At 43.3% G+C, this 14,681-nt stretch overlaps 1 protein-coding gene across 1 annotated transcript in view; it reads left to right on the forward strand.

The window, feature by feature from the left end:
• CDK15 (cyclin dependent kinase 15) overlaps positions 1–13,734 on the forward strand; it is a 37,019-nt gene extending 23,285 nt beyond the window's left edge. The window contains exons 9-12 of the mRNA XM_033064913.2: positions 744–792; positions 3,200–3,339; positions 8,570–8,707; positions 11,041–13,734. Coding sequence (XP_032920804.2) covers positions 744–792; positions 3,200–3,339; positions 8,570–8,679 — 299 coding nt within the window. The 3' untranslated portion in view covers positions 8,680–8,707; positions 11,041–13,734. The remainder of the gene's footprint in view (positions 1–743; positions 793–3,199; positions 3,340–8,569; positions 8,708–11,040) is intronic.
• Positions 13,735–14,681: the final 947 nt, after the last annotated feature.

Raw genomic sequence — 14,681 nt, forward strand, 5'->3', positions numbered from 1 at the left:
GAGAAATTTTCCAGGCTAAAGCCATTCATTCATATCTAAGCCTGAGAAAACGAATGCTTTACAACAAAACATTTGAGGAATGTATTTCTCTGTATTTACCACAATGTTTAGAAGTATGTCCCCGAAAAGTATCAACAAGAACACAAACTTCACTAAACTGCAAACTGCTAAGTTCCAGTCTGATAGAGATCACAATACTCAGTGAGTACAAAGCCTCCATGAGCATGGTTAAGTGGACAAACAACAAACTTAGTGAGAGCTGTGGGCAAGATGAGAGTGGGATCAAAGTGCCTTGTCCCCATCCCCAGTCTTACTGCTGCATCCACGTAGAAAAGCCCCATGTCCCCATGGGGGCAATATGTGAAGCTCAGCAGCCCCTTGGAAAGCCAAGACAATTGCTGGGGATTCAGGCCTGCAAACTTCTTTTTGCTTCCTTTGTGAGAAGGCTTTAGGGACTGATACTGCTTTTATTGATGTCAAAGCTAAGACTCAAACTGTAACAGGAGGAGGTCCAAGGCCTATAGTCACAGATATATGAAAAGAAAGGGTTACAGAACTGGAACAGCCTTATTGAGATCAATGCAGGTACTCAAGTCCTGTAGGAATAATATATATCTATAAATAATAAGATGATAGATTCTATAGGGCCCTTTGAAATTCTGAGCACATTTTTTGTAGGGGCTAAAAGAATGGGTTTTGGCTTGATTTTCATTTAATCTTTGATTGTATATTATACTTTCTAGAACTGGTTGCTTCCAGGAGACCTCAGAGACTCCGAGTCATCTGTGACAGGTAAGCTACCTATAACAGCAATGTCAAAATTGCCTCTGGGTTTATTTGTTTCTTTATGCAATCATTTAACTTGAAATGAGCTCTTTTGGCAAGCCCGGGAAAAGCAGGGTGGCTCTGTAGTAACAAGCAGATCTAACATCAGTTAAGCAACTGATTTTGAGAGATCGCAGCAAAGGTAGACACATAGTGGGTTTATTATTCTCAGAGGAGTAGTGATTATTCTGAGATAAGCAGTGATTCAATGACTTTGTGTGCAGCTTTTTGTGGGCACAGTTCGATTGAGAAGGTCGTACTTTCCCAGGCCCTCTTGCCCACACTGAGGACAGACTTTGCACTGTCCCAGTTTTCATTTTTGAAAACAGACTGTAGGAATGTTGCTCAACAGCGGTAAGGAAGACATGCTAGGACAGCATTTTCATGAGACAATGAAATAATCTTGAGGAGTTAGGAGGAGAAAAATCACATTCTTAGTGGCCAAAGCTATGAGATGAAGGCCATGCTTACACACGCAGCTTGACCAGACACACCAGCACTGCTGAATCACTCCCTCATGTGCTAAGGAGAGGGAGTATTTTTTCAAGCACATATGCACAGACACACACACAGACACACACAAACATACACACATATACAGAATGTATATATGTATCAGTGAAAGAAACTTAAAATCAGACAAAGTGCCCTAACCTGGCTGAGGGAGTCATTCAAATCAAATCCCCCTGAACTGATTTTGAGGCACACAGCAGGTTTTATAGGTAGTAGGAAAAGACAAGACAGGATTTGTCCTCAAGACTGTATACATTAAGATGTCAATAATCAAATATTCTTTGAGGACATAACTACATTTTTCATTGCTGTTTATTATCTGTTCAGCTGACTGCTTGGGATCCAGCCCTGCTGGAGGGAAGTGTGCTGCCCTTCAGAGCAGTATTTCCCAGATGCTGTTCTAAATGTCTGAACAAACACGCTAAAATTTTCAACAAAGCACAGGTTACTGAAATGCCAGCCATTGTCATGCACAGCTTGAGAAACACAGAAAGCTCAGTATGTCCCAAACCCGTTTAATGTAGGTCCTGAAACAGAACAAATCCTCTCTCAGCCTGAACAAAGAAATAAGTATATTCCTTGCAACTGTGCTATATTGCACTTCTGCTTTTTGGCCATAATTCTTTGACAGACACCATCACAGGTCATACCAAGGGGCTGGCCTAGCACCTCTGTGGCAGAGCTCTGGGCTGCATGTGGCCAGCTCCAGCTCTGCCCTAGAGTCCTAGTGTTGCCATGGCCAAAGAACTCCCTTGGAATGCTCAGCCTGGGAGAAGGGAAGAGCTGCTTCATACAGGCCACTCAGCCATGACTCTCCATGGACAATTAAGAAATCAAAGGGGAGCTCTCCACAGAGCTTGGCCACCACCAGGAAGCCTGAGCCATGGTGGGAAGCACTGAACTGTGTTGCTGTCCAAAGTGGGAGCCTGCAGCAGCAGGGACTGAGGGGGCTGGAGGTCTCCCGTAAGACCCTGCCATAGCAGGGGCAGCCTGGCATGCAGCTCCAGCAAGAGGCCTCAGACTGGATGCTCTGGCTCCCTGTCCCATCCCTGCTCCTCAAGGAAGCAGGGGCTTGAACTGTTTTGCTGGAGGTGAAAAGTCAGCAATTATCTACCACAGTGAGGCCAGATAGCTTCCACAAATTTGTTTCTCAGGGTCTCCTTCTCTCCTTCTGTCTCGGTGTTTTTTCCTCTTCTTTTACATTTTACATTTTATCTCCTCAAAACAAAAATGTCAGCATGTTGAATGTCCTGTATAGGGAGGGGGAGTGCAGGGGTATCCCAGCCCCTGATGTCACTTGGAGGGGAAGCACCACTGGGGGCCAAGGGAGGAAGCACAACAGGCCATGCTCTGAAGCTGAAATGTGATCAGAACAAACAAACAAAGTAAAAGCTGTAAAACTAAATGACTATTTTATTTGTTTCCTTGTTGGTTTGTTTTCGCTCTTCCACTTCCTTATCCCCAGCTGTGTGCTCCTCTAGAGAGCAGCCACTTGGCATTGGTTTTTGCTGGGCATGGAGCATATGTGTATTACATTTATTTTAAGCACTCATCCTGAGAAACAGATTCTTCTCTGTGAATCCCCAACACATTTTACAACCAGCTGCACTACTGGTACTGGAGTAGAAGAAAATTTGCCTGTAAACATGAGTTTGAGCTGAAATCCTGGATGCATATACCCCAACATAGTCAAACTCAGATGGAAAAGCATGGAAAGCTATATAGCTGGGCTGAGTTTATCCAGCTCCCCTGTGTCCCTCTTCTATCTTTGCCTCAAGCTGAGAAGGCTGGGTCATGTTCTGGTTCCAGCTTTTACTCTTGTCCTCATCTCCTGTGCTATTTCTTCCTTCTGTTTTCCTAGGATGAGCAGAGTGCCAGCAGCAGAGAATTTGGCCTCCAGGATGCTCACAGCCTTCCCTCGAGGCCGGATCTCTGCACAAGACGCGCTTCTTCATGACTTCTTCAGCCCCCTGCCTCCTCAGCTCTATCAGGTTCCTGCTGGTAAGTTAACTCTCCATTTTATCTTGCCAAGAAAGAGCTGCTGCACATGCTATTTACTGTGAGCTTCCTCTCTATTTTGAAAGTCTCTGCTGTTCACCTGGAGGTCTCTCTTTTCTGCCTGCACTCCCTCCCCACTCTTATATACTGCAATGTTTATATCCTGTGGCAAATTTGACAACTTGGTTTTCTATTTCCTTCTACTTGACCACTGTTAATGCTGCATGGGCTGCTACCATGGTCTATCTGCAAAGCAGAAGTGTATATGCTTTGAGAGGTCATCTCTTGCTCATTCTGTAACCCCAAAGGCCTGAACATCTCCCTGCTCACACTGTGTTCAGTGTAACTCACCCACTGGTCCCTCCTGATGTCCTGAATTCCCATCTGCTCAGCATGGTGTGCTAGCCCCAGTTCCCTTGGACTGCTCCTCCTGCTCCCTTTTGATGTTGAGACAGCTGTTCCTTGTACCCTGTCATACCAGTTCTCCCTCGGTTTTATCTGCTTTATTTTCTTCTTCCCTTGCTCCCTTCTCTTAAGCACACAGCTGCACACACAGTTCTGCCTGTTCTGGCCTCAGCTGATAGCAAATACAGGGTCTCTCAAGCTGCAGTTCTGCTCCTCACTAGGAAAAGCTCCCTCCTATTGACCTTGCATTCCCTGTTGCCTCCTGAGTACCCTGTACATTAGTCAGTTTGGTGGTGTTTTTTAAGACAGGGGCAATTAAGAAAAAGCCTTCATGGACTGTGTTGTCAAGCTATTGGAAAACCAAATTTCTGGCTCTTGTGACACATCCCAAGTGAAGGAGCAGCCAGCTAGCATCTCTCCCAATCCCCCAAACTGCTGCCCTTCAGAAGGTGCTCTGTGTGTGTATGTGCTTGAGTGAGAGACATCTGCATTCCTTTTCTGTTCACCCAGCCACAGAGCACAAATCTACTTTGACACTTTTAGAAAAATGAAAAGATGGAATCTCGCAGGAGCCTGCCTGTGCCGGGGGGGGAGGAGGGGAGCACGCACAGCAGGAGGGAAGTTGACTTTTCTTTATACATATAGGGTTTTTTCCATGCAGAGTTTAAATTATGCCTGATAAAAGGAGTTTCGTGGATGTTTCAGTTCTTTCAAACCCTCCTGGCTTCCTCCCAATTAAATGAGGTTTGTCAAAGCCACAGGGCTCTGCTGCTGCCAGAGAGGCGGACAAGCACTTCCCGCAGTGACATCTCCAATCCCCAAGGGAGAAGATGAAAGTGTCAGTGCTGAGAGAGAGAGAGAGGGAGAGAGAGAGAGAGAGAGAGAGTGTGGAAAAAAACAGGTACAGAGACAGACAGTGTGAGAGAAAAGGAGAGAGTGAGGAGAAATAGAAGGAATGAGAAAACAGATTGGCATAATGTGTCAATCTCTCTGATATGCTGCCAGCAAGGGGACAGATTCATTTCACCTGGGTTTAGGCACCATCCCGTATTTATTATCCCCCATATTGCGGCAAGAAGTACCTTGTGGACAGGAAACTGCATGGCGTTATCATAGCAACCAGTGGGTTGAGAGCAGAATCAAAGTGCACAGGGCTGAAACAAGTACAGTATGAACATGCAAGACCATATTCATGAGTGACTCATTAAGCCTGTAAAATTTAGGCTATTCTGAATAATTCCCAATGTAGCCATTGATATTGCCATAATTGTTTAAGACATTTGCTCTCTTGTGTCACTTTGGCATAACTATTTTGGAATTTAACTGTATTATTTTAAAATTCTTGTTGCTATGATAACAGTGCAGATTTTAAATATATTCTGTTCCCACTTTGTTCTGGAGGATGCTTGCTATTAGTTGCCATCCTCTGAAGGGGAAAGTTAAAGCAGAAGACCAAAGAGTGATCTGGAGATGAAAGGTGAAAGAAGAGGGGGTTAATCCCAAGGTGTGTGAGAGAGTAAGAGGGAAACAATATTTGAAAAAATAGAAGGTTCTCATAAGAAATTATTCTCTATTTTTATGAAATAATTGTATGTTTTCAAAGGTCAGTTCCTGGGAATAAAAAATTGGAGAAATCACTGTTTCAAAGTTAAGCACCCCTCCAAATAGCATGTTTCTGATTATTAAGGGGAATGTTAATGGTTAAAGGCTGGCTGCCCCTAGGAAGGGGAAGAGGGAGCACAAGGCCCTTTGCTTCTGAGGCCAGCTCCTAGGGAGTGGAACAGGTTGCTGTTGCTATGCTCATCCAAGTGCAAAGTGCTAGAATAAAAGAGTAGCCCATGCTCTAAGGGAAGAAGAAGACTCTGTCCTCTGAGTGGGGCTGGCCTACAGATGGGCCTCTCCTACAGCTGCTCCTGTGCCTCTTCCTCTAGGAGGGGATTACTGAGGCTCAGGTTCAAACTTCACTCATCATCTTGGTGGCCTTAAATCTACATGTGCCACCAGCACCTCTCAATACAAAAACAGAGAGAGGCACAGGGGTTTCTTCAGCTCCCCTTCAGTGTGGCTAGTAGCCTAGAGGGGTGGCAGTGATGACATTTTGTAAAACCAGAGCATTTGCTGTCCTTTTTCTGGCCAGAGCAAATCCTGAGACAATTATCTTCGTGCAGTGCAGCCCTGAACTGCAGCAGCTCTGATAAAACTTCAGTCTAACCCTTTGCCACCTGCTAAAGCAGAATGTTTTCTGTCCAATTAATCCCTCCTGGAAGAAAGACGAGATCCTTGAATCAAGAAAGCATGAGCTGTGCTCTCAACTCAGTGTCAGTCCTGAAGTGCAAAGGGCCTTCTGAGGAGGCATCTCACTCTGTTGTCAGACAGGTCAGACACAGTAACAATTGCAGCTTATTATTCTTAGTTATAGATCCGGTTTATTTTCCCTCTCTTTTGCCCTCTGATGCTTTAGAGCAGGCTTGCAAGCAGGGAAGGTAAGCAGTGGGATTTGGGGTTATCAACAGTGCACTACCAAGAAAACACACTGCAAGAAGAGCTCTGGCCAAACCACACAGGCACAGAAGCCAGGAAAGCCTGAGCTGGCAGCTCAGATCCCTTCCCCACTGGACCAATGTCCAGTCTCAGTAGAGAGCTTTCCCTCAGTGTAGGAGATGTTCAGCGCTGGCCATACCCTCGGCACAGCAGCTAGTAAATTCCAGGATGTGGCCATGAGGAGGATTGTGTGTTGCATGGATGGGATCCTGGCTTTGACTAGGAGGCACTTACTCTTTTTGGATACAATTGTTCTCTAGCTGTTACCTCTGCCAGCAACACAAAACCAGTGCACCAGGTGATGAAGACACTGTACCATTTCTCCTGAAACAGCCCACTGTTCAGCCTTTCAGAGAGAAGGAAGAGGAGGGACACTTAATGGTGACAGCCAGTTTAATGTCTATTGTGTCCAAACTAAGTCAAAGCAAGTAAGCAAGTGTGGGCAATGAGGAGGTTAAGGCTGTAAACCATTGCCTACCAAAAATCCCATTACTGTTGGGATTAGCCAGCACTGGTAAATGTTATCACCGGGGACCTATAAAGAAGCTGGCTTTCATGACCTCTTGTTTGGGTTGGCTGGTTTCCCTAGTTTCTCCTACATAGCTAAAAGGTTTATACAGTCACTTGATTTTTTTTACCACTCTGCTTTGTGACCTCTGTACACAGCAAACAGATATCCTTCACTGCAAGTGAAGACGCCTAGGAAGTTCCTACCAGTTGTAGGAATCTGGTTTGTAATATGTCTTAAAACAGGAATAAACCAAAGCTGGTGATGAGCAGAAAATCAGCTGCCCCTCCTAAGCCAGAAGCATTCCTATTTGTGAGGTGATAAAACATATCTTCGCTTAACTCAAGAAAACCACTGCTCACTTCACCTGGTGTGATCCCCGCAGTGGTGGAAGATCTACTTGCCTTCATACTGACAGGACATTAAAGTTTTGTATTCTGTCATTAAGCCACCACCCTAGGAAAGAGCTGTTGCAACATCACAGCAGATGCTTGCCCCCTGTTAAAGCTCTCCCCCGCATGCCGTCCTGGGGCAGGCATTGTCCTGGGCACTGTTTAGGAGCATGGAGCAAAAGGGAAGATGGGAAAAGAAGGAAAATTTCCTTTGCTCACTCCCCAGCTCCTGCTCTTGCAAAAGCAACTGGCGCAAAGTTTGGCCCACATGACTTGTGGAAACAAAGTCCTACAGACATGGATCAAATGCTCTGACTCCCATTGATCTCAGGCCAGAGAATCTCTATAAAGGTCTTATTGTTCAGGGAGACAAACCACTCTTGGGGGGAGTGCTGTTAATACCGTTCATGGAGGCAGACACTATTGCATCAGAGGTTAGCAGATGTTTTTCTGTATTTTGTCTAATTGCAAGTTATAGCTGAGGTTTCTTTAGCTTCCATTTTCCCTTTAACACTCTTAAATGCAAATCTGAAGAGATTTAGTTGTCTTGTTTGCTGTGAAAGACATCCAGACTGGAAGTCTCACACAGTCGTTTCCCATCCTCAGGTGCACTTCTGACTTCACCCAGTTATCAGCAGGAATGAGTAAATGGGGAGGTAGTGATCAGGTTTCTAAGGCACAAAAGTTAAAGCTAAGTTTGAGATTATGACAGCAAGCAACCATGAGCATAGGAACTCAATTAGCCTGAAAGACAACTATCTCATTATCTTTCCTAAAATGATATAAATACATAAGAATATAAAAATTTAAAATAAACTCTCTATTGACTGTCTAGATGACTGAATTTCACTGCTCAATTTCTTTAAACACCCACTTTAGTATTTATTTATTCTAAGCGTGAAGCAGCTACGATAATTAGACTGTCAGATTTGGTAAGTTAATGAGGAGTCACTGGAGTGGAAGGTTTTGCATTTGTGAGATTGCTGAAGGAGAGAAGCTCTGTGCCTTCGCTCTATCTCTTTTTTCTTTTTCTTTTTTTTCCCCTCTGCTGGGTGGGAAGGAGAGAGCTTGGCAGTGTGCAGATCCATTTGAATCCTTTTGATTAGCGGGTTGCATTCCTGCCACTGTTCTACCAAATAGTATTTTGCTGGTTGCTCCAAGAAATAGAAAAAGAAAAAGCAAAAGAAACTGCAGCTGAGATTTCTAGAGAAGAGTGTCTAGATTAAAGAAATAATTTTCCAAAAACAATCAGAAGGAATGCAGCTGTGAGAAATAATCCTGAATTAGTTTATATTGTAGCTAATGTCAGAAAAGAGCATTAAGAAAGTAGCAAAATGAAGGAAAAGGACCCTTCTGCAGCTTTCTCTTTAACCTGATTTTTCCACAGGACAGTCAGTGCTCACAGTTCCAGGGGTGAGACTGCAACCTGAAATCTGTGACCTGTTTGCTTCTTACCGAAAAGGCCGTGTCTCAGGAGGTTCGAGCAAGTTTTGGTAGAAATCATGGATGATTGAATAATTCTTGGGTAAGCATGTAGTTGCCATTGTCAAAGCTGCTGCCACCACTTGTAGCACATGAATTCCTTTATGTATTGAAGGTGGAAGAATAGGTCTGATACTCAGGGCTGGATGAACACATTCCAGGATAAGAACAAAGTGGGAAATCTCACATTCAGAGAGAAGAGATCAGCAAGCCAATGGCCCCCAATTAGCAACGTTCAGTGGTATCATGGGAGGTTTGGATTTGTTTTGTCATATTGCCAGGTCTCAGACCAGTGCCCTTTCCTCCAGTGCCTCCCCAGTCAAAGTATTGCTTCATTTCCCCACTGCTTAAACTGACCAAATTGCTTTGTTCTCCTTTGTCCTTGCCTACTGAGTTCACAGTTCATAGCTTGCATGTTTTGATTTCACACACATTGGAACCTGAGCAGAGCCAGGCAAAATCTCCTTATCTTGTAATATGCTTGGTTTTAATTAATCACTATTTTAATGTTATGCTTCAAAATGATGCTTCAGCATCAATATTTTTCATCTTTTTGTTACAGGAGACCAAAAGCTCACTTAAAATCATTGTTATTGAAAGAAATTACCAGAAAATACATTTTTATTATATCCTGTCTCTTTGTTTACTTTGTGCATTTGTTAGCAGCATGTGTCCTGTCAGTGTCACGGCTGGGTCTGTGCTTGCAGGGCAGACCTGGAAACTGATTTTGAGGCCAAATTAATTTGACTGTCTTATTGTCTGCCAAGCTAAGAGGCAACCTTAGGATAGCAGGACACAGTTACCCATCTGTGCTTTCAAATGCATCTAGATGGCATGTACCTGCTATAGGATCAGGTCCCAGCACTTAATGCCTGGTCTCACAGCCTCTCTACCCCTTCTGCCCTCATCATGTAGACAACAGCAGGCAGAGAGGCCAGCCTGGAATCCTTTTAAGAAAGATCTGACATTGCCAGCACTGTGACCAGATTGGGTTTTGGAAGCAGCCTGAATGCCTTCCCTGCTCACCTGCTCAGCTGAGTGCAGACAGGATGACTGTTCCCTCTCTGTGATCAGAGAGGAACTAATCCTGCCAGAAAATCTGGCTGTCAGTTCCTCTAAGGCTTCTGGGACAACTCATTTGAGGAGGGCACTCATGCATCAGTGTTCAATGAATTTGGATTTGGCCCATTTTAAATGATTTAGAGAGCATTTCACAAATACATAATTTAAAATAGTGAAAAATTGCAACTAGTAGGAGAAACTCTTAAACATTTTTTAATATATTAACCTGGCCTCAAAATGATTGTGTCCCTTTTCTAAAGCTGCTTACAAAGCAAACTAAACAAGCTTAAACGCCAACTCAAGTTATCTTCTGCAATTCATTGCAGGAAAACATTCTATATGTGATGGTGTCATATTATTAATTCTCTTTTTAAAAGGGTATCTGGATTCAGACATACAAGCAAAGTTATAAATGAAACAGTATTTTTTTTGTCATTTTAATAGGCTACCAATGGAAAGCAGGGGGCTCTGTATGCTTTTTCAAATCTAATGAGAGGTAGATAGGCATCTAAAGCACAACAGCCTCACGCTGGCACATGAGAGAATGGAATTTCCTGGGAACATAATGAAACTGGCTGGCCTTCCTTCATTTGCCAACCTGACTTAAGTTACAAAAATAGACAAAAGCAAAAAACTAAACATACAAAGCTCCATTTTGAATCTATGGGCCCTGAGCAACACAGCAAGGGACAAAACATCATCACAGACTCCTCCTTGTTCTCCTTCTGGTTTCAGGAAAAGATGAGATGCTGTCAGTTGTCTATCCCAGGGTGATATATACTCCATGCCAACATTCCACCCATTTTCTACCCTATTCCATCCACCACTTTCCCTCTACCTGCTGAGGAGGAACATATGGGTCATTGGAATCTGCTACTGTTCTCATTCTGCTTCTCAAAATGAATATTCAGATAACTAACGTTGTGCTTCCTACATGTATGTGATACTGTACCAGCTAAGGATACTTGAATCTACAGGAAGAGAAGAGACTGTTTTAAACCAACTTTTAACAAGCAGAGTGACTGAAGGCACTAGCCCTGCAGAATATTTGTAATTTGAATTAATTTTTCTTTTTGATTCAGGACTTAGGCCATGGATTTTTATCCTAATAGAATTCCTCTTCAATAGGGGCAGATTGTGCCCTCCCTTGCACCAAGGATCTTTGAAATAACTCCTTATGTTGACAAAATGAAGAAAAATCTTTGAGATTATAAAACAAGGACACAATTTGAGGGATGGGGTGTGTATTTTTAAAAGTCACCTTTCAGTAGAAGAGAATGAAATTGTGCAGATGTCCTGCCTTTTGTTTTTCAGAAAGCAATGTCAGAAGGATTGACTTGGCAACGAAGATGTAACAGCACAGTCTGGACACTGGACTTGCAGAATATACTCAGCCATGTGTCACTTAATAGAGAGCTCCCTGGACCAGAAGATCAATGTACAAACAGGACAGATGGGGACTGACAATTGAAAGAATGTAGAGGCTCATCCCAGGCTTACAGAGACCTGTCATTCCTGGGGTATGCCTGCAATCTCCTTCAACAAAAGAGCTCCTGAGGGAAGGAGGGGATTAGTCAAAAGTTGAGTGAGGTCTCCAGGGAAGATGGTTTCTTGGATAGAGTTGTCAACAAAAGGAATTGTTTAAGACTATTTGTTATAATTTCCTAGAGGGAGCTTCTGCCATTACTAACAGGATTACCAGAATACTGGTTCCACACCAGCAGAGCATTAGACATGTGCATTGCAGACTGGTTGCTTAGAGCTGAATTCAGGGGTCTTATACAGCATCCCAAATGTGTGCAGGTGTTGATGAGCAGAGGGGAGGTGGCAGGGAATTAAGATGCAGCCAAATGCAGCCCATTTTTGGTCCAGCTGTTGCAGAGAGTCCTGGCTCATTAATGAGTTTCCACAGTGTTTTAATCTCCTTGATCTCAAGGCTGCTGACAGACTATGAGAGGAAAGCTAATCTGAGGTGAGTGCTGATGGGAATACACGGGGAAATCAGAGACCTCTTTCCCAACTACAGTTACCGTGAAATTTCTCATAGAATTCTTCCTGGAAGAATTGGGAAATCAAATAATTTACTGTGCTGAAGTACTAGTTTGCTTGGTTTCAGTTATCTTGGATACTTCTTCTTAGCTCTGGGACACAGAAACCAGAAGCCTTGGTGTAACCTTACAGCACATTTGGGAAGAAAAGACAAAGATAAATCACTGAGGTGCAGACATACAAATCTCCTTGATAATTTTAATTTATCTGAGTAGTGTCACTGGCATGACTGGGAGAACTTCTCCAAGCAAGAATTTTTCAGAGCATTGAGGCACTGGAACAAAACCAGTCAAGGAGCTATGGGTGGCAGCCATAGAAACAGCTGAAAGGTGAGCTTTTAGTGTAAGAGAGCTGCATCTCCAGCCCCACTCCAGTCCATCATTTAGCAAACACACACTGCAGATCTGGGCAGGAAGCAGCACAACTGTTTACGTTCCCTTTTGCCCTTGCTACAGACATAATTTCAGGAATGCATAGATTAGCTACATTAAAGGGACATAGACTATCTGCAGGCACTGCTCAGTTAAGAGGACAAGATTTTCCTTAGGTTACTTTCCTTAAAATTCTCTGCCTTGATGAAAAGGCAAGCTATGTCCTAAAAGTCTTTCTACCTCTAGGTTGCATGGACTTGGATCTCCCAAACATTTGCCACTCTCCATGACCTGACCTTCCTTTGCAATACTAAGTAGAGCAGCTGTACATGATGCCCAAGTTGGGAATAGGGGTTGTTTTGCATTCCTTTTGCATTCTTGGAGATGTCTGGACTAAGAGCAGTGAAGAAGCAGGATCTCCAGGGCCTGCAGTGGGATGGTTGTGGCTAAATGTCTGCTCCTAATTGAGAGCAACTAAAGGCTCAGGATACATTAAATGAAAGGATTTGTTATGCATGGGCAGTGAGGGATCTAATGATGAGAACTGAGTCACTTTTCCTCATGGTCTATCCAGAACATCAATTGTAAATTTCTTCTGCCCTGGAGCAGTGGTATAGAATGGCTTTGCTGTTTTACATAGCTGCCACCCCATAATGGCCACACCATTGCTAAATTTAGCCATATGCTAGATTGCCAAAGAGTCAAATGATACCTTTTAATTTTGCATCTAGAGGGGCAGAAAGGCAGGAAGACCCTGGATATGCTGCAACTCTGCAGTCTTCCCTTCATTAACTCAACATTGTAGGCTCAATGCCTAAAACATGCCAGAGAAAAACTGACTCCTCTCTTCAACTAATGGGGATATTATTTACATCAGAAGTACTAATCTCAGTAGATTTCCCATCCCCTGGCCTGCACAATCTCAGGGGCAACAGCTTTTGGGGAAAATGGATGTAGTGCTGTAACAAGTCAGAAAGAGTAGGTAACAAGAAACATGTCTGAATTAATGTACCAAGTTAGTGCCACCCAAAAAGGCAGTTCTGCTTCCCCCATTTCCCTCCCTGCTTCAAGCTTTACAGTATTTCTCTTTTTCTCTCTGGCACCTTTGTAAGCCTTTGAAAAACTGATTTAATTCCCTAAACAGATGGAAGACTATGAACTCTTTTGCTGAGTTAGTTTTTCATTGTTTCAGTGAGCTGAATCAGATTATGCAGGGAGAAAAGTACCAGACTTCATGGATGAGTGTGGAGTAGGAAAGAAGGAGGTGGAAAAATCCATAAATTTCATATTCTCTTATCTCCAGCCTGCTCACATCTAGTTCCTGTGGGGTGATCACCCCCTGTCACATCTGAATGTTGTTTTGAGATAGTAACTGAATGGGTTCTGACAAATAAGTGCTGAGTACTGCTGTCATTTATGTGGGTCCATCTCAAATCCAAATGTTTGCTGTTGAACACCTCACAAAAAGTCCCAGACATTGGCAGAGAGGTGCAGGACTGACCTTTCCTTTTTTACCCAGAAAATACTTTCTTTTGGCAGGGTCAGGATGCTTTGATAAAGCAAGTGAGAGTTTACAAAGTGTGTGTAAATGGAGATCATTGTGCTTAAGAATCATCAAACTGTTTCTTCTCACCACCTAATAAAAAACCAAAACCAAATCAGGTTTTTGAGAAATCCTTTAACATCCTCCTTTATGTAAAGAGAATTTAACATCAGACTTAAATATTTGCTTTAAAAACATCTGGAAGTAAATGAAATAACTTCTTTCCCAGGCCAGGATTCTGTTTTGTTTCATCCTGGAGCAAGTTTGTTGGCCAAATTATATATGCTCAAGAAAAGATCCAAGGGCTTTAAAACTAGCAAACCCCTGTCTGTAATGGTGCAAGTGGGCAAGGTTCTTTAAAGTGTGCGTGGGGGAGGGAAATGCCAGGAAAATCCCCCTCACAAGCCAGAACTGCATTTGGGGAGCCCAGATGAAAGCTCTGATGCGGGTCATGTGACAGGTGTCACTTCAGTAATGATATTGGGGCAGAGATAAAAGTCCTCGCCAGCTGGTCATGTGACATCGCTTCATTACTGGCACAGCAGGTGGTCGGAGAGACTCAATGCCTTTATTTTTTATTATTTTTTAATTTTTTTTATTCTGTGATAATGAGAAAATGTTTAAACTTCCATCCCTGTGTTTAAACACTTCTTCATGCTGACAGCAGCAGGAGATCCCTTGATCAGCTGTCAGATGGGAAAGTGCAATTTTTCTGGAAAGTAAACAGCGTGTTTGCCAGTTGGAAATCATTTTCTGTTTGTTGGGACTGCTAGTCGTGGTGTGATGGAGCCATGTCACAGCATCTGACAACTCGGGAGTGGGGAATAGAAAACAGGCTGAGAAATGGGGTTTAGACTCTGCCTCTGATAACAGCAGCTTGAGATTTTTGACACTTCGTTATTGTTATTGTGTGGAAAAAAACCCACCACTCACGGGTTGCTATGAAACTTCTAAAGCAGCAGCTCAGTGCCAGTGTGAATGTGCGGGACCTC

Source organism: Catharus ustulatus, chromosome 7, assembly GCF_009819885.2.
Source record: "Catharus ustulatus isolate bCatUst1 chromosome 7, bCatUst1.pri.v2, whole genome shotgun sequence".
In the NCBI taxonomy this organism is placed as follows: Eukaryota; Metazoa; Chordata; class Aves; order Passeriformes; family Turdidae; genus Catharus; species Catharus ustulatus.